General features: G+C 36.6%; 1 protein-coding gene across 1 annotated transcript in view; it reads right to left on the bottom strand.

The window, feature by feature from the left end:
• Positions 1-2,046: 2,046 nt before the first annotated feature.
• LOC105381740 (ABC transporter G family member 20) overlaps positions 2,047-22,812 on the bottom strand; it is a 71,731-nt gene continuing 50,965 nt past the window's right edge. The window contains exons 7-15 of the mRNA XM_038111570.2: positions 22,504-22,689; positions 20,929-21,173; positions 13,627-13,870; positions 10,812-10,989; positions 7,436-7,551; positions 5,879-5,949; positions 5,169-5,266; positions 4,480-4,647; positions 2,047-3,335 (exon numbers count right to left, since the gene is read on the bottom strand). Of these exons, the coding sequence (XP_037967498.2) occupies positions 3,034-3,335; positions 4,480-4,647; positions 5,169-5,266; positions 5,879-5,949; positions 7,436-7,551; positions 10,812-10,989; positions 13,627-13,870; positions 20,929-21,173; positions 22,504-22,689 (1,608 nt within the window). The 3' untranslated portion in view covers positions 2,047-3,033. The remainder of the gene's footprint in view (positions 3,336-4,479; positions 4,648-5,168; positions 5,267-5,878; positions 5,950-7,435; positions 7,552-10,811; positions 10,990-13,626; positions 13,871-20,928; positions 21,174-22,503; positions 22,690-22,812) is intronic.

Here is a 22,812-nt window from a genome sequence, read left to right as displayed (position 1 = left end):
GACCGTCTGAACTTCCTAACTTCGATGAATTTTTTGACTGTTTTTTTACATAATAAATAACTGAAACGCCCCACATTTTATGCGGTATTTTACAGCTAAGCTCGCACACTCGGGGACTTGCTAAGCGAAAACTTTGGGCTTTGTAAACGTAGTTCTTAAATAGTAAGTTGTTAGAGTTAATGTTGAATGCCTAATGATTAATTATCCTGTCTTCTAGTGTACGGAGACTTTAAAAGAAAATCGTTGCACGAAGAAACGATCCTTTCACTTCCATGATTTGTAGGTACCTACCAGCTTTTACATTTATAACATAGGTGGCATAAAATCAGACATTGTATATTTCCGTCAGCAGAACATATATTACTATTATATTTATATATTACTATTATACTATATATTACATATTACTATTAAATCTATATTTATATACTACTTACCTACTCCAAAACAAATAGGCTGATAACTCAGTATATTATTTGCGTCAGTATTTTTTCCACCGTTTTTGAGGAAAGTGCATGGAAAGTTTGAAACCACAGGATCATGAATTACCTGACACTTCTGGCACATCCTGGTCTACAGTGACTGACAACTGATCTGACTGGCTCCTCTCACCACGATGACGAAACCTGGTTCAGTCCTAGTGTTTATTATCGACATGCTAAGAAGATACATAGTGCACGATAAATAGTAAGCACATACAATACATACACACAAAACAGTCATCCAGTGCTTGTCGAAAACACGCGAGTATGCACGCGCGTATAGCCAAAGGGTTACTCTAGATTGACAAGAAACGATCGAACGAGAACTGTCATGGTACTGAGTCGCGAGCACAAGTTTCGATCCTCCGTTAACGTTGCGTATCGTCAACTGTCACTGTCAAAATGTAAGGTAAAGTTAGTTCCAAAAGTGACATTTGTTTTTTCCATATGTTAGGTGGAATTTCACCAAACTCTAAACGTATTTAGTAGCCTGTCATACGTTTTCTGTCAGTTAGTACAAAATGTATTTAAAATTTGATTTACATACGTTTAGCGTTTTGTAAAAGTGACCCTTCGTGTACATTCGAAAATAGTATCGAATCCTGTGCTCGCTGCACTTTAATGCAACGACAGAGTCACAGTTCAGTGCAGTGGGTGTATAAGCACTCTATATGACGAAGAACGAAGTTTCGGTGCGCTGCTGCGCGAATTATGACTATCTCATTGTATTAAATACAGTGACAGTGACAGTTCTCGTTCGTTCGTTCGTCGCTTTAGTAATCTGAGCATTCCGAAACTTCGTATTTCGTACGCTAGCGTGACCCTCCTGTGAGGAGTGGGAACGAACAAAAACAATTACCACCCGTCACGGCCGTCAGTCTAGCTTCTAGAACGTAATTTATTTCCTAGGCTCTCCACTTTTTGTCTACACACAACCCTATGTTTTCACTTTTTGCTGGTTTTGGTTATTTACTTATATAGTAGGTACCTACCTAAGTATAAACCGTCTTGAATGATCAAGTCTATAAGCACCTTAAAAGTATAATAAGTTTAATATCTAATATTGTTTATTATAACTTACTTATTTTCACGTTGTGACTATATTTTGTAAGGTAACGTCTCGGTAAAACTGTCGCACGGAAACAATTTCAATCATATTTAACGTAAACTGACAGTTCGTAAGATTTACGGTATTTGAGGAAATAGCATAAATATTATTGTGAATAAATAAAATCGTTTCCATTCAGTCCAAACAGAGAAGCGTTTATGAATTATATAAAAGAACTTCGAGTATGTTCCACCTACTTACACACCACCACCTACATCTGATCCCGAATGGCCCCAATTTTTTTAAACATATACATATAATTTAGAACACAATATTAGATGGTTATAAAAATGTGCTTTAATATTGCAGAAGGCGTAATTAAGATTTTGGTGGTAAGTATATAAATGTCACTTTTTCATTGCTAACGAGTGTAAATAGTCACTGGACGATGAATGTTCAAAAGTGGAAGATCAATTTATGAAGGTTTACGAGTATCCACAAAATAAAGAACATATATATTTTGTATTATATTTTATTGTTCATGTTATGACAACTTAAAAATACTATCACATGTCACATTTTTACTAAAAATATATAAGTATATTCAGAAATTCATCAAATATGTTTTTGTACATTGGTTAAAACATAAATCCTATTTATATATTTTCGAATTAAAGGACCTAAATTCTGGCACGACAGTGTAAATGTGTTAACTATAACTTGTAATAACTTAACCTATCTACAAAAAAATACCCTCTTAAAAATAAATTAAGTACCTAATCATCATATAAATATTTACAATGTTTCTAACCTTATGAGGACGAATAAAAATCAACACATAAATGAGATTTGAAACTAGGTACTTACCTAGAAATTTTCGAAAACTATTGTAAAACATAATTATTTAATATGTGTGAAACTGGTGAATTTGTGCTACTAATGTTTGTGTACTAATGATTTTCATTCGTCCTGCATCAAAATACACCACATAAAAATAAGGCACTTTAAAAAACACCCTTTTAACAAAAACTATAAATTATGTATATGCGTTTACCAAACTCTTGCAAAATGTCTTGTACTCTATAATTAAAACTATACCCTATACTACAAAAATGTCATGCTTTTTAAAACTAAATTCGCCTTTAACACTAATACCTCGTAAGAAAATCCAAATACGCAAGTATTAATAAGCTCATATCTATTTAATTTAAATCAAAAAGGTTTTAGAAATCTATTTAATATAGATTTAATTGCAACGAACGATCGTAAAATTTTACATAATTCAATGACATAAATATTATAAAAAAACACACTCAAAAACTTAAGACTCTACCCCCATTATTATAAAACGTACACTTAAAATAATTCTTGTTAGTCCAGAGATTTTACACATAAAACAGGTTCAAAACCAGAATTATTTTCAGTTTACTTTAATACAATAAGGAAATACGAGTACAAAAACGGCATCACGAATTCATTTTCAACTATCAAACGTCTACCAAATCATCCCTTTTTGAACTTGATCAGCAGAATACTCGCGGTCAAATAAAGGAAGATCCAGATGCCAGTAGACACGAATCCAGAGTAGACAGTCGGTACATCGATGTCCCAGCCCCGTTGCAGCATGGACCTTAAGGACTCTGTAGACTTGGTGAGTGGTAAGAAGTAGCTGATCCATTGGAGAATGAAGTGCATGCCTTCCACAGGCCAGATGATCCCACAGAGGAGGACCATGGGCAGGAAGGATCCCAGAGCGAGGTAGGTGGCTGTACGTTCGGTGTCACAAAGGCAGGACACTACGAATCCTGATGGAAAGAAAAGGGTTGAGTAACATTATCGTTAACGGAAAAAATAACAGTGGAAAATGAGATTTTTGATAACACTCGTAGACGAAATTGAAACAAAGAATTGAAGGTGAATTCTTTGTTGGATGAGCATGAAAATTTGAATTTGTGTCGACATCAATATGGTGGTATTTTTATCTGATTAATTTGAATATAGGTAATGTTGTCCAGTTTGTTTCTTACATTGGACTATCTTCGGTTCAAATACCAATACGGTACTAGTACAATTAACAAAGTTGGACCACCAATAAATAGCCGGTACTAATACCTACTGGTAATTTTTTTAAGTTTATTTTTGTTAAGAGTTGTCCAATTGTTGCTTGTCGAATTCCGGAATATAAAACACGAAACAGTCCAGGAGACGTATTTGCCCTTTTTTCAGTTTCCTCATAAATTTTATTAAAGACACCGTCTGGGTCTTACGTTCCTACGTAATATGGGTAGAATAATAAATATTTAGACCGGCCTCAGAGACTCTTAACATGGTGACATAAAGTTTAAATTGGAGTGGAGGGATTGTAAAGTAAAGTAAAGTAATTCTTTATTTCCGTATTTTATTGTAACCGATTTGTTTTGATAGTATCACATTCGGGTGGTCGGTTACTCTATGGCACGTTGAATTTACGAGGCATATTATAGTAGTGTAAACAATAAAATTTAAGTGTTGAAAAGAGAAAGATCCACTATAATATATATTATGTTTTTTACGCGCAAACACACTTAGAATCTCAAATATTATTTGATAACAAATTATTTTAATCTAGCAGACGCTATCACTTTTCACCACCTCCCTTTTGTCATGATTCTTATTCACGCCAGCGCCAGACAGACATACGCTCTCGAGCAATGAAAATGTTCTAGTGACAATAAAATTAGCACCAAATAACTACTAATAAACGTAAATATTTTAATAATTTATAAATATATATTTTTTAAATGGGGCAATTTTATACTGGAACTGTTTCTTTGCTCGTGAGTGTATTTAATTAAATTAGTTACCTATCTAGCTAAAACCTTGGAATCCCCAATGGGTAAACGTTTAAACGCCTAAAACTTACTGTAAAAACCCAAATTTTAACAACAACAGAATAAAAAGTGTTCTTACCGAAAGTCATCCCACATAGTCCAGTGATGACGGTGAGGAAGATGACCCAGCCGAGCGGCCCGTTGATGGTGAGTCCGAAGAACACGAAGCCTATCAGCAGGACCACGCCTGACTGGATGCCCATCACCAGCATCTGGACTATGACGTGGGAGAACAGGATCTCTGTGCCTGGGGATGGGGGTGGTGTTTGTTTGAATAGGTTTATTTGGCATAAGCACGGTACCACCACCGATACATTATCAATGAACAATCGATAAGTAGCGTCGCTCGCTCGTTCGCTAAAGGTATCAGATCAGCACGTGCTGTAGACAATAAAGCCACAGTGATGGGATGGAGGTTGGTGTTTGGTAACGCCGTGATTGTGCTAAGGGTTTCAGCTGAGCATCAACGGATAGTTTTATTAAATATGTGTAGGAGCTGGTTTGTTGTAGAGAAACAGCGTAATTTGCTTATTTTTTTACCACTGCTTATGTGTACCTATCTATCATTTTAAACTGGTGCACTGTTTGGTCAAACCATATTTTTTATAGATATTCACATACATGTATATCTATTATTATAAAATATTGTTTATGTTTATCATAACATTGCACTTTGTTTATTTTTTACAATGTTTGAGCGTAGTCTACACTAAATTGATGTTCACAAAATATAGTGGTGTTTATTCATAGAAATAAAAAAAAATTCACCTGTAATTCCTGAAACTAGCGATCTCTCTAGGATTCCCTCGTTCCTTTCAGCCAACATGGCGCCTGAAGTCAACGCGACGGCTAAGAAGAAGATGATTCTGTAACAGAAATGTTTATTTTGGAATACAATGCATATTTTTTTTTAGTTTTCGGTTTATCACCCGTTGATTGATCTATGATCCTGCTGAACTTTTCAGTTCGTGAATGAAACTATCGTTGTATAAAAAACAATGATTAAAAAAGAGGAAAACTTCATAATGTTCTATCAGTCAAAAATATAGACTGTAGATGAATCTTTCTCAGGTTTTTATCCTAATTCGCTACAACCGTAGACTTCATTATCTAAATCTTTGGTGTTACTGAAAGTATCTACAAAGTAGATCTTGCCAGTTGGTCGAGTTTTAGTCACGTTCTGTCTAAGCTCGTAGCAAGCCGTTGTTGACACCGGACATAGTGGTTCGTGATTCTTACTATTATACCCCGAAGATCCCGAGTTCGATCCCCGACCGAGGCAGTTATTTGAACTCGGTTATTGGGTATTAAATGTTTATGCTAATTTCACTCCAGGCTTGGAGGAGGTGATGTGTGTTATATACACGAGCAATGAATACGTTCCACCTGCCATTGACGTTCAATATTTTACTGCAACTTTTCATTGCTAGTATGTGTATTACGGGCTGTGGGTTTGAATAAAAATAATTAGTACTCACGTCAAGATGACTCCGGGGCCGGCAAAGTCGGTAAAGTTGGGGATCTTCAGACCGTAGATAGGGTTATGGAACTGCAACAAAAATAATAATATCATAACTAACGGGATACAGGCGGTCTAGTACAGATTTGATAGTTAGGCGAAAACTATAAAAGTTTACGTTTCCCCGCATACTAAGTGGCGCCTCTACCGGAAACTATCATGAAACTTTTGACTTATACATGCTGCAGATGACAGGAGAAAATTTAAACTTTTTTAAATTTCAAAAATAGCAAGAACGACGTATCAAATGTATTTTTTTGTAGACTTATCTATCAAGTATCATCATAAGTACATAATATTATTTGAATAATTGAGATAAGTGGTATAATTTGTAAGGACTACCGGTAAATACAAAATTTAAACTATTACATCGCCAAAGTATCATCATCAGACTTTAGCAGTCCACTGCTGGACGTAGGCCTCTCCCAAAGCACGCCACTGGATGCGATCTATAGCTTTCCTATAGTCATGGATATTTTACAAAACCATTATTCGTATTTATCTACACGTGTAAACAGAAGAACCTAACTTTGAAGCTTAACTTGTGTGTAATATTACTTTAGTATAATTAATTATAAAGTCAATTTAAAGTCACAAAAAGCTCACTAAGAGCTTCCAGTTACATTTCCGAAACAAGATTCAAAAGCATTTTCTCACATGCTCAAATTAAATGCTCTCGAAATTAGGGTTCTTCTGTAAGTATAATTATTTTGTTTATGATATCAATTTTCTTTGGCATGTGTCGCTATAATATAAAGAATGTAGGTCACAAATTATTAAATCTTCATAAAGTTATAAAAAATATAGTAAAAAAAGTTGTTAAGATTTATTAAAGCTCTAAGGGAAAGATGTTTTTATGTTTTCTACGGAACATTTAAGCTGCCCACTTATGAAAGTGCAAACTTTTAACTTTTAATTTACACCGCGCGCTTTTAATATTTACATTTCATTTTCGTGATTTAAATTTTAAAAGCGTTTTTCGCAAATCTCTTTTGCTGGTTTTTACACAATATGCTGACTTATGAAATGATTGCTTACACAGCGTCAAATAATACTGTGGGCCCTGAAATTCAGCTGTTAAAATAATTGTGGGTATTGTAAAAACAAATGTTACCATGTTATCATAATATTCATTATAACATTACCTAATAATATTCAATAGGTACCTTAATTTATACATTTAGGTAAAAGTGTTAAAATAAAAGGCTAGTTAATAAACAATAATTATAATAAATTTATGGAGAAACAGCGTCGGCAATGCCGATGCATTGGACGGACTTGAGTGTGAACTACTATGCAAAGAATACTGAATGCGATGCGTCCGTTACATACGACGCCGAAAGGTGGACGCTAACCTTAATCCGCACCAATTTTTACTTCGAATTTGACAGTTTCACAACCGAAGAGCATATTACGGCTATAGCGCTGCGCTCTGATTGGCTTCATTTTTATTGATTAGTTATCAAGTTACATGAGTAACTGGGCCAAAAATGTACCTAAATACAGTATTACTTACGTAGACAGGGACGGTGAACAGTCGTTTCGGCAGCTGACACACCTTGGCGAGGTGCATGGCGGCGTCCATGAACGCCAGCTGCAGGTCTCGGTTCAACATCCACTCCACTTGCTTGTCTGTTGAGGACACAAGGAGTTAGTTGCAAGACATATGCCAAGTAAGTCATTGTATGGGTTACATGGATATGTCGCAGTAAGATAGTAGAGATTTTAAGGCAATAACAATAAGTTCAATTAAAACTAATCACACAAATCTTTTTAAACTAATCAACAGTTTTGAGATATTTTTATTTCTTATCAAGTAAGGTAAGATCTTGGTTTCACTCAAATAGCTATTTCACTAAACTTAATCTAGTAATATAACAATATCTATAACTATAACTATATTCCTAGTGAGATAGTAATGAATCGCTTTCGTATAACTATGTTCTGGTATATAATCATATCCCTAGGGATATAACTATATTACGGCTATAACTATCTTACTGCGACAGATATAAATTTAACGTGTCTGTGTATCTGTCTGTAGTAGCGTACCTCCCAAACGACTAAACCGATTTTAGTTTTGTTTTTAGGGTCATTGGTAATGTTACCCCGAGTGTTCTTATAGCCATTTTTATTACAGTACACGACACGCTTAGAAGAGATATACCTACGTATAAAATAAAGAAAAGTGAAAGCAAATTAAAAAAAAATGCCCTACTTTTTAATTGTACACAAGATTCTGAGTTATATTATGATAATACCTACCTTCATAAAGGTGAATTTATTGCTTAACTGATCATGACTGCATATCTTATGGATGAAATCGATAGATTCTAAAAGTAAGCTACCTAATTTTCTTTTAAGAAACTAGATCTTTAAACATTTTATAAGTAGAAAATCTTGCAAGATCATTCCACCAATCTTTTCAGAGCTAAAATCTTTCAAGACGAAGTAGAGCTCACAGGAATGGCTAGTGTCTTTTACATTTTTAATCCACAAAACCCCTAACTTGGGGTTGGGTTTCCAACTAATTGCAAAGGTCGAACTCCAATTCCTTCTCCGTTTTCGATCGAATAATTAGACCCAAAATTACAAAGACATGATTTATATGCAAATGCCGACTGTAGTAATGGCCGCCCTCAGTGGTCACTCTACATATAATAAGACAAAAACTAATCCCGTAACCGTTCATAGAAAAGTTATAGGCCGTTTTAACTATTGTACTGTTTTGTCTCTCTCTGTTAAAGAACAATTTGTTCAGAGCTAGAGAGGGACAAAACAATTAAATGTCTAAAACGTCCTATAACTTTTTTATGAATAAAGAGGTCAACTCTATCTCGTTGTATTAAACGTGCCGATTGCACGACAGCAGCTCTCTTTCGTTCGTTTTTCGTCAGTATAGAGTAACCCTCGTGTCCTAGTTATTAGTCTACGAAAGTACGTACTTCATACATATAAGTTTGTGTTGGGTTAGACGACCGAATGGTCTAGTGGTTAGTGACCATGACTGCCGTACCCAGGCTTGGGTCCCTGGCCGGGACATTATTTGGTCTTGAGAGTAAAATATTTGTCTTGTGTAATGTATGGAAGCGAGTCTTCTGCCAACCGTGGACATAATAGCAATATTTTAGAAACCAACTGACATATTCTATATCCTATTTGATTAATTTAAAGCTGGTTGAATATCACAATATTAATTTGAAGTCCAATACTAAATTTAATACCTACATACGTTAAATTTAGCCTACGTATTCGTCTCAAAGCTCAAATAGGTATAATTGTGCTTTTTCAAAAGTTATTTACAATGCCGAGTTTTGCCCGCTTTCGGATTACAATACCCTTTTAGCGACATCCTGTAGAAGCGAGCGACGGTTTCCAGAATATCATTGTTAACTTTTCCAACCCCTAAACCCGTTTCCGACCGTTTCCGCTCCGCAGTTGATGAATCGATGGATTAGGATCGCGGAAAAGATTATTAATATGAACTAGATGGAGTGTCAGTGCGAAAGAAACGTCTCGACCAATAACACCCGATTTCTGATAATGAGCTCTTATTTTGAATTGGTTCAGCTGTTACATATTAGAAGATTTGCGATTTTATACATTGGTACAATGGTGTTGAACTTAAAACGGTTTGACAGTAAACAAAATGCTTTTCGCTTTGTTTTTGTATGTGAATCACCATCTTGGTCGTATATTGTTAATCTCAGGATCGCGGTCTATTTTGTAATAAATCTCCTTTTATAAATGCCTGGCCTACTCTTTGTATTCCAAACGGTACTATTGGAAACTTGCTAAGCGTATCACTTTGTAGTTAGTGCCAGTCTTAATTCACATAGCGTAGGGGTTAAATTTGATCGACAACTATTGTAGTTGCACTGTATTCAACAGGGTACAGTCAATGAATTAAATTTCTATGCATTTCGTAAAAATCGAACACTAAAAAGTCGACTAAACGTGATAGTTCTCAAGCTAGATCAGATAATAGTGATGTACCTAATAGTTTTCAGTGTGAATTGACTGTTTCTCTGTTGAGTTTTATGTGAATATTTAATTCGAGTGGAAATGAAATAATCGATAGATATTTTGTGTATTCACCCCGTGTATTAGTTAGTGCATAAAAATACATTTTTTGAAACAAAGTGTGTCTAGATTGTATATTGTCACTTTTAATAAAAACGTCGACTGTGGTACCTACCTACAGATAAAGGTATGGCTATACAGGATGTTGCAAAAGGGATATACTGAGCGGAAATCTACGTGTGCAGCATGTTATATATAATCCCAAAATTTAATGATTTTATTTAAAACTTAGTATACCCTTTTTGCAACACCCTGTATAATATTGCACTTTTATAATAACAGACCAGAGGCAGTGAGGCAACGGTAACCGTAGCAGCTCAAAGCAAAAGATGTCTATTCATCTTTGGAACCACGAAAGGTACGAGACGTTAATTAAAATTTTAGCATCTTGATCAAAATATCAAAAGCTACCGTTTATTTTTCATTGTTTTTCGTAATTTGAGCTTTGTCAAGAACGTAATTTCCGGTGTGCGGAGCTTTTACAAGTCTTCAGCCGCTCAATGGGTTTTAAATAATGGATAATTTTCATACAGAATACGTGCGACGTACCTACTACCTAGTAGGTAGTAATTAAGGAAGGTAAGACTATGGACAAACAAATCGTATCACGAAATATCATAATCGGTGGAAGTTGCATTTATAAAGCATTTTTTGGGTTGTTTCGGAGTTCCGAGCGCATCCTTGGGACAATAGACCAATAGTGTCTGAGCGGCATAGCGCGCACCAATGGCGTTGCTCGGTTTTACCAAATTCCACCCGCGCCTCACCCCGCACCAAAAAATTTACTCCTCCGCATTCAGTCCACATACCAGTATCATCCATATGGACCTCGATGTCGGAGCTGGCGATGACCCAGTCGGGGGCCTTGCGTCCGTCCACCAGGCGGTCCTGGAGACTCTCGGAGAAGTTGGCAGGGAACACCAGGACGGCCCGCGCTCGCCCGCCGTATGCCGCGGCTAGGGCGAGCTCCTTCGTTGCGTAGGGTACCTGAGGGTGGGTTAGGTTAGACATGTAATAGCTCTAGATAATCTGTGATAAGTTTATGTTATAGTGCCACAATCTTATCTGTTCCGGTGGTCAAAATGTGCAACTAACGAGACGTCATTGTCAAACGTCATTTCATACTCTGTGCGTTATTTGAGTTGTCAATTTCTGCGAAGAGGCTGACGCTACGTTATTTAATTTGTTTTGTGATTTTCTGCGTAAAAATAATGCCAAAAGCGCTAAAATGTGATGCAAGAAAAGTAATACTAGATATATTGGCTTTTATGCAGGAAGAATAACGTATTCAGACGCCTTTAATTCCGTTTGAAAAATTGGAAGAACGAGTTGCAGCGGCTACAGGTTAGTGTTGCCAAATATGACGAATAATTTTACCCATATACTCACATGTAATTTTATTAATATTTTCACCCCATCCCGTGCCCCAGCAGTGGGGACGGGATGGGTCATAATGAAAAGTATATAATCTTTATTTTTCTTTGATTACAGGTGACATGTCAATTTAAATCTTAGGGAGTATACCAAGAAGAATTTCGCGCAACTGCAGCGATTTTAGACGAAATAATGATGATTAATGACATCTTCTCCTAACCTATCAAGGGTTGGCTGGAAGAAATTGCTTTTTGGCAATAAGCCTTTGTACATTGTCTGAATTTCTCTTAAATTTATGCTCTTATTTCTTGTTACTTTAAAAAATGTAAAATAAAGTGTTAATAAATAAATAAATAATATGTAATTAAAAGTTTTTTTAAGTCTGTCTATCTTGGTATTTCCACGACCCACAGATCTGATATTACCTATAAGATTGTAATCTAGAAGTAATCTCCTATATCAGAACATAATTAGAGGTTATTTTATTTCTGTTCGCCGTGTACAAATTTTCCATACAACAAATGTCGTTTGATATAATATCCTCTTTCATTTACTATCGACCCAATATTTTGATTTATCTATACTTATGAATGTTACTAATTATAAAATAGGCAATAGCAGAAATGCATTGTCGTTTAAACCACAAATAGGCAAAATTTAATCGATGGCATCACTGGATTCGATCACAGCGATGCCGTCACCGGAACAGATAAGATTGTGGCACTATACTGTTATTGCTACTCTTAGGTCGTCAAAAACTAACCGCATTAAATTGTTTAAGTACTGGCAAACCGCTATAAATTCAACCTAATGACAAATTTTGTAACCGAACTTATTCAAAACTAGGTGTTCCCGCGCGCTTCGCTTCGCCTTAAAAAGTTTTCCCGTGGGAATTCCGGGATAAAAAGTAGCCTATGTTCTTTCCCAGGGTCTAGACCGTATGTATACCAAATTTCATTCAAATCCGTTCTGTAGTTTTGGCGTGAAAGAGTAACAGACAGACAGACTGACAGACAGACAGACAGACACAGTTACTTTCGCATTTATAATATTAGTTAGGAAGTTAGGATAAGAGCTCAGTCATAAAAGTTCGGTTATTTGACGAGACGTTTCTTTTGCAATCACATCTAGTTCGAATTAAAATATTGTTGGCCGTAGCCGATAGGTTGTGACAAATTTGAGTTTCTGTTATTGCTTCTATTCTTCTTCTTCTTAGCTTGCCGATGAAAATGGCGCTAAATAATACAATCGCAGAAATACTGGTGCAGTATAACAGGTAGCTGTCATGAGCTCAACAGCGTCATGTCGTGAGTTATGTTGTCGAGATTATAAATAGCTTCAAAATAGTTTGCTTAGCCTTTGGTTCAACAATTAAACAGATTTTCACTGACCTTTGAAAATACATTCAGAGTAAGATCCAAAGTATGCCTAACTCCTTTTATTATCATGGTAACCTACCATTGAAGAGCAAGGTACGAGTAGAGGTTAAAATTAAATGTTTTGCAACGAAATTGTGTCTATCTTGAGACGGAATTTTAATTAATGAAAGTTCGATACGAAAATATTACCGAAACCCTTAAAACCCTTTTCAATAAACTTGGTAACAACATAAGTTATTTATACTCAATCTAAGAATTGTGAAGTTTACTTGAACTTTTCCTGAAAAGTTATAAGTAATATAATATTACGTTGGTCACCGTTCTAATTTCGGTCTCGTGGGAAATAAACATACAAGAAGAAGTTTACATAAGTTGGCTGAAGTAAATAAAAATGTATCCATGAAAAGTTGATATTCTGGTTTGAAAAGAAACGTTTTGCTACAACGTACATTTGAAAGCTTGTCTTAAACTTATTCTCAGAACTTGCAACATTTTAAAGTTTTCGTCAAACATTCCTTGCAAGCGAGTTGCATTATTTTACGAACTACACAAAAATGCTTTAAGCAAAGTATCAAAATGCTTGCCGTATCGTATATATTCATATTATACTAGCGGTAAAAAATATTATGCCAAAAGAAGTGATTAGAGAATAATCAAATATATTGTCATAAATAAGCCATCTACCGTCCGTCCTTTGGCGAACTATGGTCATAGATCTCCCCAAGGAACATCACAATGCTCTTGCTAATTTGTTTACTCCCGTGCTCCTAAGTTTTTCAATTTGGCTCAATGACATTGCAGATTTTAAATATATCCAGACCCACATCATAATATATTATAAACAATGTAGGTATCAATCATCAATGCTTACCAAATTACTCTGCTTTTTCGACAAGAAGTCCAGGTACTGGCAACTGAAGCGAGTGAGGTTCCACTGATAGGTTTCCGGGTCTTGAGGGCACTTGTCCTTGTCGTAGGTGCAGGGTTCCATGGTGTTGTTGACCCCGAGCTCGTTGTTCACGACGGCCAGAGGAAGGCCCACGGGGTAGTGGCCAATGGCAAGACAGAAGAGAACCATTTGGGAGACCGGCAGCAGGACTATGAACGCTAGGAGTCTGTAAGAAGAAGTTTTTAAATTAAGAAGTGGTAAAGCCAAAACTGTATAAACCTGTTTGTTTGAGTGAAACGTGAGTGTTTCGTCACTCGATTCGATAGCATTTATCGCTGGCATGGCTCAGTTACGGAGACATGCTGGCTGGCAATAACGCTATGTAGGTGCGCCCTTAAGTACAATGGGACCAGTATTTAATAATAATATAATATAATATAATAATAATTTTATTTATTGAATTTTTTACAGTACAATTTTAAATACGTGCACAATCAGGTAGTTAAATAGTTTGTTAGTTTATTTTAACTTAATTAAAACAACTATGGTTAATGTTAGAATTATTTTAAAAAATGTACATAAGCTGATTAAGGATTAGCTGTCGTCCTAGATAGGTTTACACAAAACCTGTATTAAGGAACAACAGGCCCGACCCCGTGTATCGGGATTTAAAGAAGAATAACAAGGAATTGTACATTATTTTACAGTTAGATTATTGATTTTTATAATTATGTGATTAATATTACATTATTAAATTCAATTCAAATTAATTTAAAAGTAGCGTTAAATTTATAAAATAAAAAACCGGCCAAGTGCGAGTCGGGCTCGCGCACAAAGGGTTCCGTAGTAAGCACAATAACTTAACCAAAATTACAGTTAAATCAACCTATCTCAAAAACTATAAGAGATACTTTGATCAAACCAAAAATCGTTGAAAGAGTTAATTAGCATGCATCACCTCTATTTTTTTTAGAATTTTATACCCCGTAGTTATAAAAATAGAGGGGGGGGGACATACTTTTTACGACTTTGAGAGCTGATATCTCAAAAACCGTTCACTTTAAGAAAAATGTTTTTTAGAAAACTTTATATCATTTTAAAAGACCTTTCCATTGATACCCCACACGGGTATGTACATCGAAAAAAAAAATTTCATCCCTCAGTTACATGTATGGGGGGCCCCACCCCCAATTATTTTTTTTACTATTTAGTGTCATATTTTTGTAGCGGTTCATACAACACATATTCCCATCAAATTTGATCACTGTAGTACTTATAGTTTCCGAGTAAATCGGCTGTGACAGACGGACAGACGGACAGACGGACAGACGGACATGACGAAACTATAAGGGTTCCGTTTTTGCCATTTTGGCTACGGAACCCTAAAAAAGCATGCAAGGATGTGTTATATTTGTGTGTCTCTCTGTGTGTGTGTGTGTGTGTGTGTGTGTGTGTGTGTGTGTGTGTGTGTGTGTGTACGTGTGTGTGAGTTGTGTTATATACAGATATAAGTGTATGTGTGTATATTTGTCAACTTGTAACGTTATAAAAAACAAACATGCTAAGCATAACCAGAGAGGTAGATTTCAACTTCATCGTAAGTCATCTGTAAAAGGTATTTTTTGATTATGGTTTTAGCTTCGTAGCGGCTTAGAGGATGAATTGGGAGGGATGCATTTATTTTATTATACAAAAATGGGCCTAGGTGATAAAAAAATATATTTGTGAACGCAAAATTTGAAGGTGGTAATATACATATTTTATCTTTGCGACGTTTCTTTATTTCTGAATATGGTGTGACAGAATGTTGGAGGAGAATTGTGTTTAGGATGAAAATCTTTCTAACTGATAAAACCTGGACATTTTTATATAGTTCGGCGGTGGGGAAGAGAATTGGGCGGAAAGTAGCAATTTTAAGAATAGCTCGTTGGGCTATTTCCAGTGGTTTCAGTATAGTTTTTGCAGCCCCACCCCATACTGTTCTCTCTCTCAGCCTTCTGTAGTCCACTGTTGGACATAGGCCTCTCCTAACGATCGCCACCCCAAACGGTCACCCGCCATCTGCATCCAGCGGCTTCCTGCTACCTTCCGCAGATCATCAGACCAACGGGTTGGGGGGCGACCGACACGCCGTTTGCCGACACGGGGTCTCCACTCCAGAACCTTTCTACTCCAGCGGTCGTCGGCTCTGCGGGCTACGTGGCCAGCCCATTGCCACTTCAGCGTGCTAATCCTTTTGGCTATGTCGGTAACTTTAGTTCTCCTGCGGATTTCTTCATTACGAATCCTATCTCGCAGGGACACGCCTAACATAGCCCTTTCCATAGCACGCTGAGCAACTCTGAGCTTGTGGATAAGCCCTTTGGTGAAGCACCACGTCTCGGCTCCGTAAGTCATCACTGGCAACACGCACTGATTGAAAACGTTATGCAATATGAAATAACTGATTCGCATAGTGCAAAGTAAACCACGCGCAATAACATGGGTTTCGCTACATGACGAAGAGTTTTGAATACATAGATCAACTTACGAATTCTAGAAGTAACATGTTCTATGTGAAGTTTAAAATTTAGATATTTATCAACAATTACTCCCAAATACTTGATATTATCTGTTTGCAGTATTTTCGGGCAGTTGCAGTGGCTTAGGGTACGATTTTTACATGTGTGTGCTTTAAGAGCTATTGCAGTTTTTGGTTGTGATGTTTGACGAAGGGAAAAAGTTATATATTTAGTTTTAGATGTGTTTATAGTTAAAGAATTATAGACCAGCCAGTCTAGAAGACTATTAAGCCCCTCTTGGGCTACAACTTGAACCATCTCCCATGACTTGGCGGAAAAAGTTACGGCGGTGTCATCAGCAAAAGAGACAATGGTACCTTGGGGAAGATGCAAATTACAGAGATCGTTAATAAATAGAAGGAACAGCGTTGGGCCCAAGATACTCCCTTGTGGGACTCCGTATGAAATCGGTAGTTCATTGCTTATATAATCGCATACTTTAACAACTTGAGAACGTCCCGACAGGTAGTCCTCAAAAAGATGAAGTTGCTGGCCCCGAACTCCCATTTTCTCCATTTTCAGTAGCAACATAGGTATGGGGACAGTGTCGAAAGCCTTAGCCAAATCAACAAAGATAGTTAACACCTTTTTACCACCATTGATGTTTTCTACAATATTATTTATTAGCTCATGGACTGCATGGTTTGTTGATTTGTTCCTCCTGAAGCCAAATTGTTGACTTGACAATATGTTGTTTTTTTCAAGGAAGTTGATGAGTCTATTGTTGATGAGGCGTTCAAGAATTTTCGAAAGAGAAGTGAGGATGGCAATTGGTCTATAATTGTTAATATCGCTTCTGTCCCCACTTTTATATATGGGATGTATGATAGCCTTTTTAAAGGCAGTAGGGAAAATGCCAGTGAGGAAACAGTTATTGAAAATGTGGGATAGGTACGGAGCAAGAAGTGGGGAGTATCTTTTTAAAAAAGTGGTTGAGATACCGTCATGGCCAGTGGCGGCATTAGGTTTCAGGGAGCGAATAATCGAAATGATTTCATCGGGATCTGTTGGTATTAAAGAGAGCGAGGTTTTTTTGTTTGGATATATAGATTTTGGAGGGGTTATATTTGGTTTAATATGTTCAATATTATCTGCCAGTTTTTTGCCAATATTTACGAAGAAATGATTAATAAAATTACACGAGTTTGTTTTTGAAGATGAAGTATCTAGAAGTTGTACAGGAGATTCTTTATTTTTCGAAGTATTTGTAATATTTTTTATGGATTTCCAAAGTAGGGTAAACTACCCTATTGTTGACACCCCTCCATTTATTGACACAGCGCGGAATAATTAAAGAAAACAAGACAACGCTTCGTTCTGTTTAGTTATATTTATCTTTGAATGCAGCAGTAATAATTATTCTGTAATGGTAACACTCTGCAGTCATTTTTACAGCAATGGCTGACCAATAAAACATAGACAATTCGTGCCTCTCCGTTGCTTCTTTAAATTCCGCCATCTTGGATCGCTTTTTGCAAAGGACAGTGGCTACTTTAGGAATAAATTTGCTAGTATTTCTTTAAAAAAATGGTTAAATGGTTATTTGGACTGAAAAGGGAACAAAATTCCTTTTCCATTTCTTACCTCAAAAACCACTTATTTTCGGTTTTAACTTCGAAATTAGGTGGTGTCAATTATAGGTAGCACTTTTGGTATATTTTCCTAATATTGACATATTGGGTCAATAATTGGAAGGTATGTTTTTTGTTTTCATGCTAATATTTTAGCCTTTTCCGGTAGTATATCCTATAATGATCACGTTGACACTATTTAATCATTTATCCCACACGAATTTCCAATTCATGACACAGTGTCAATACAGTGAAATCCAATTATCGACATAGTGTCAGTAATCTATTTCCCTATTATTGACATGTCTATATATAGGCAAAGTGTCAATAATTACGCTCATAAACGATAAATATTTTTATGGGAGCTTACCATAAAAGTGGCAGTGAGCCACAGCCTTTTTGCAACCTATATGAAGTCGTCTGACTATCAGGTGGCCTGCCAACTGCTCTACGTCCACCGGTCATCATTTTGCCTGGCCAAAAGTGTCCCGCACATTTCCCACCCAGCTGAATCCACCTCGTAATCTGTTTAAACTGGGATTCTGACTCAGCGGGTAAACAATTATCAAGATAGGTGTTAAGATTCACAAAATTTTATGATATCCAGCTGTATCGTTCGTTTCGATTGGGACACTGGGCATTACCTTAGTCTTGAACATGTTTATCTACAGGCCAACCCTCAAGGATGCTACGTGTAGTTCTGCGAGCATAAACTAGAGATATCAGAGGCATATTCATGATTCTTCATCAAAATAAAGATGCGACAAAGCTACACCACACTTTTTCTTTGGCCTTTCTCTTCCAGCAAGTACTTACCAGGTCTAAGATCAGCCTTGGTCCTGACGGCCAAAAAGCATGCTATGTCACGCTTGCCTGTTCGTTACCTCCACTCTAGAACTCGATTACTCCAACTGTCTTTCTTCTTGGGTGGCTGGCCTATTGGCATCTCACATTGGATTTCTGATGGATTGATTACACCAGTTCAGTCCGCATTACGACTTTATATCGGTAGACCTGTTAGCCCAGCTGTGACCACGTTTCTGAACCATATGGCATCAGCAGCAGGACGCACTAGCTGGAACCTTTGAGAAATGCCCAGGAGATCATGAGACGAAGCAGCCTAACTCAGTGGGACTAGTCTGCTAGCATTAGCATTAGATGCAGTATATATGGTATGTCAGATAACTAGCTGATGACTTATGGTATGTGAAACTTATGGTGTTTCAATATATCACCGTGATATACCAAATAGAGAACCGGACCCATGGTACCCTCCCAAAGGTTTAATTCGTGTTTAAAACGGTTTTTATTACCTAATATCAAGCATGTCAATAATTGGTACAGGAGGTGTCATAAATTGGAAAACCCGTGTCAATAATTGGGAAATAGGGGTTCTTTCAAATTTATAGCTGATAATAAAAAACTAAGACTATAGGGTCATTGTTTTGTCAAAAATATTATAAATGAATATACACTTGAGACCGCTACGGAAAAAATACCACAATACTAATATTTTATGCGTATTTATGGCCAGTTTTGCAGACGACTCGTCTTAAAGTGTCAATAATTGGGTAGTTTACCCTAGTTTGCTATTTTTACCTGCTTTATTTAGTTCCTGTGTATCAAACTGTCTTTTTACCTTTTTAAGAATTTTTGTACAGAAATTTCTATATCTTTTATATGTTAGTTTAAGAATCTCGTCTTCAGGAGTTTTCTTCATTTTTTTATGCATATTATCTCTGTTACGCATACATCTAAGCAATCCTGGTGTGATCCATGGCTTAAATATTCTTTTGTTTTTTTTATTGACTTTTCAGTACTATTTACCTGAATAGCCTGAGAAATTTGTTGTACTATGGCATCTGTAGCTACGTTTGGGTCTTCAATAGAGAAAATAGGAAATAAATCTAGGCATTTCATGGTCTCATCCAGGGTTTCATAGTTTGTTGACGTAATCACAGAGGCGGTAAAACAACGAGGATATTTAGTCTCAAGGCATAACAAGGTGGCAAAGTGGTCGGTTACAGTTGTTTCAATAACTAGGGTGGTAGATGGTAGTTTTGTTCGTAGTATGAGATGGTCGAGGCAGCTGTTTTCTCGTGTAGGTATGGTATGAGCTGGTAGGTAGCCATGAAACGCGAGGTTTGTGAGATAATCGTGCTTACGTGAATCTTTTGTCGCAGTTTCAATACCGATATTAATGTCACCAGTTAAGATTACTGATTTGAACGAGGATAGAGAGGGAAGTATGTATTTTAGGGATAGCAAGAAGTCATCAATATTTTCATTTGAAGGGGATCGATAAATACACACTATGGCTGTAGATGTGCCCAACTTAATAATGAGGCCAGATGCGCATTTATTATTGAAATTTATCTCTTCAGTGGAGAAGGATAGGTGTGATTTAATATAAATAACTACCCCGTCACTTTGATTTAAGTGTTTTGTAGTTTGGTGCATAGAATAATTAGTTAAGATAGGTATAGTAGAATTTGTTTTACATGGTAACCAGCACTCGGTCAAAACTAGTACATCACTTTCAAAAGGTATTCGATGCAATAGAGTTTCTAAGCTAGAAAAATTTCGATTTATTGATCGGATATTTTGAGTAAAGATTTTTAGTAGCTTATTAGGATCACTTATGTGGCTTAGACAGTTTTCCGGAATGCACCTGAAAACATCAGATAAAGACAGTAGGTCGATATCTGTACTCAAGTTCATTGTATGATTGATAGCGAATTATTTTGATGAAAGACAGAGTTAAAAGGTAAAAAGGCTGGTATTGTAGGCATGTATAGCATGTATACAAGTGAGTAGGTATACTTAGTTAGGTAGGTGTGTAAATATTGACAATATGAATATGTAGCAACTAGGTAGGTGAAAATAGACAAATAATGTAGTGAGTAGTTTTTAATAAGTATGTTTTTTATCGTGAGTGTTATGAGAATGTGTGAGTGTGATAGTTTACAAGTTTTAAACATGGTATTTATAGTGTTCACCAACCCGCACTAGGCCAGCGTGGTGGACTAGGCCTAAAACCCTTCCTTCATTGGAAGGAGCCCCGAAGTGGGGACGTTATGGGTGATGGGAGAGATGGAGAATTGGGGAAGCTGGTAACCACACTTTATCTCTAGCTACTTTACTCTACTCACCCATAATTCCTGGCAAGACTGAAGAAGTTCTTCCAGATCAGCGCCTTCATGTTCTGCCATTTCATCGGCTTGATCCTCTCGAGGCATCCCTCTGGAGGTTCATCATCAGGCGGCAGGGCTTCCACTGGAGCTGCCAGCTCAGGGGTAACCACCACGCGGCCTTTGCTGCTCATAGAGACATTGTCTCCGAACTCTCCAGAAATCTCGCCTATTTCTGCCTCTTCCAAGTCTATTGATGTTGGGTCCTGGGGATGGAAGATGAGTTTATGGAATACGTTTTTGATGGTGTAATAGTGTGTCAGTGACTAATAATAGAATTCGACTAGAACAATTATAAAGTACTATTTTTTTTCTCTGTTCTAGGGTATAGCGTATGTCCATCTCTTGTAACAGTCACTAATATGGTTTATAATTTTTATTAAATAGGGTTTGCTGATAATCGATTTTGCGTCATATTATACGCGATATAAAGAGGTAGTTTTCAATCTCGGATTTTTGCCTTCATAGTTAGGCAATAAGTATCAATCAACGGCCTAAGTATGTAACCGATAAATCTAGAAAGTAACTTACTAGAAAATTAATCAAATTCTTATCGGTCATAACTGGGACGTAAACTTGACATAAACCTAGATGTCTCGGCTGCCTAGGTCACAAAGACTAGACTGATTAATGTGAGTATTTACTGGTATACTGTGGCCATTTGTCTTGAGCGTCACATGCGAGTGAAAATGTATCCAAGTAGATGCTTTTAAAGAGAAATATACTGTTTTCAGCCAGCTCACCCGCTGAATGATACAATCCTCTTAAATATTAGGTCAATACATTTTGTAACTTGGTAAATATACTTCTGTCTTGGGAGTATAATCATACCTATTGTATGTCTGAGTTATGTGCCTACCACAAAAAATATTTTAAACTGGACTTGGTTGGTATTTTTCCACGATGACAAGCAAATAGTTACATACATAAGTAAATAGGCTATGTTCCAAAAAAAACTCATACTATTTACTTTTTTAATTATCGTACTCGTATATATCGTAATGAATTTTCTGATATTTATTTATTTCTAAATTTTCTAACAAACATCTCTGTAAATTGGCGACCACTTACACTTAGCTTTAGAGAGTCAATAAGTAGGAGAGATATCTGTTTGTTTGTCCCAAATGAAAGCGCATTAAGACGAAACGGTTACGAGTCGCTAGTTTTATGGTTGTGCTAGTAAACCTTATTGGTTATTTTATAGCATTTTTCTGTCTAGATAGACTAGATTACTAGATTATATACGAGTACCGATGACAGATCTGATGGGGTAAATGAGTTCTCAAGTAGAGACCACGAATAGGCCAGCGTGGAACGCTCTCCGGCCCGATAACCTTAGACTGAAATAACTGGCTGAATAAGGAAGGATGAAGACAGATTACTGTAGCGCTTCTTGGCATATCTAGTTATTGGTCATGGCGATGATAAAGAAATACACTATTTCATAATCAAGCAAACAACATGACCGTCAGATACAAAAACTACAATCAACCCTCAACACAAAAGTCAATAGCAATTACAGTTCCCTCCTCTTACCGGGATGGCGGGTATCTCGACCCTCTCCACGACTCCAGCCAGGATGCTCGAGCGCCGGCGCTTGCCCATGTTCTGCAGCACCGACAGCTTGAGGAACACATCCTCGAGACTCTCGGCCTGGTAGCGGCGGATCAGCTCGCTCGGAGCCTCTTCAGCCAGGAACCGCCCGCCGCGCATGAGACCGATCTGGTGAAAAATAGAGCTTGTATTAGATGAAAAAAAAATGAAAATGAAAAAATATTTATTTAAAATAAAGATTATGAAGATACAAAAAATAGAGGTTGCAGCGTTTGTTAACAATTTAAAGGT

The sequence above is a fragment of the Plutella xylostella genome, chromosome 26, assembly GCF_932276165.1.
Source record: "Plutella xylostella chromosome 26, ilPluXylo3.1, whole genome shotgun sequence".
NCBI classification, from domain to species: Eukaryota; Metazoa; Arthropoda; class Insecta; order Lepidoptera; family Plutellidae; genus Plutella; species Plutella xylostella.
This window is presented reverse-complemented; position numbering and strand designations above follow the sequence as displayed.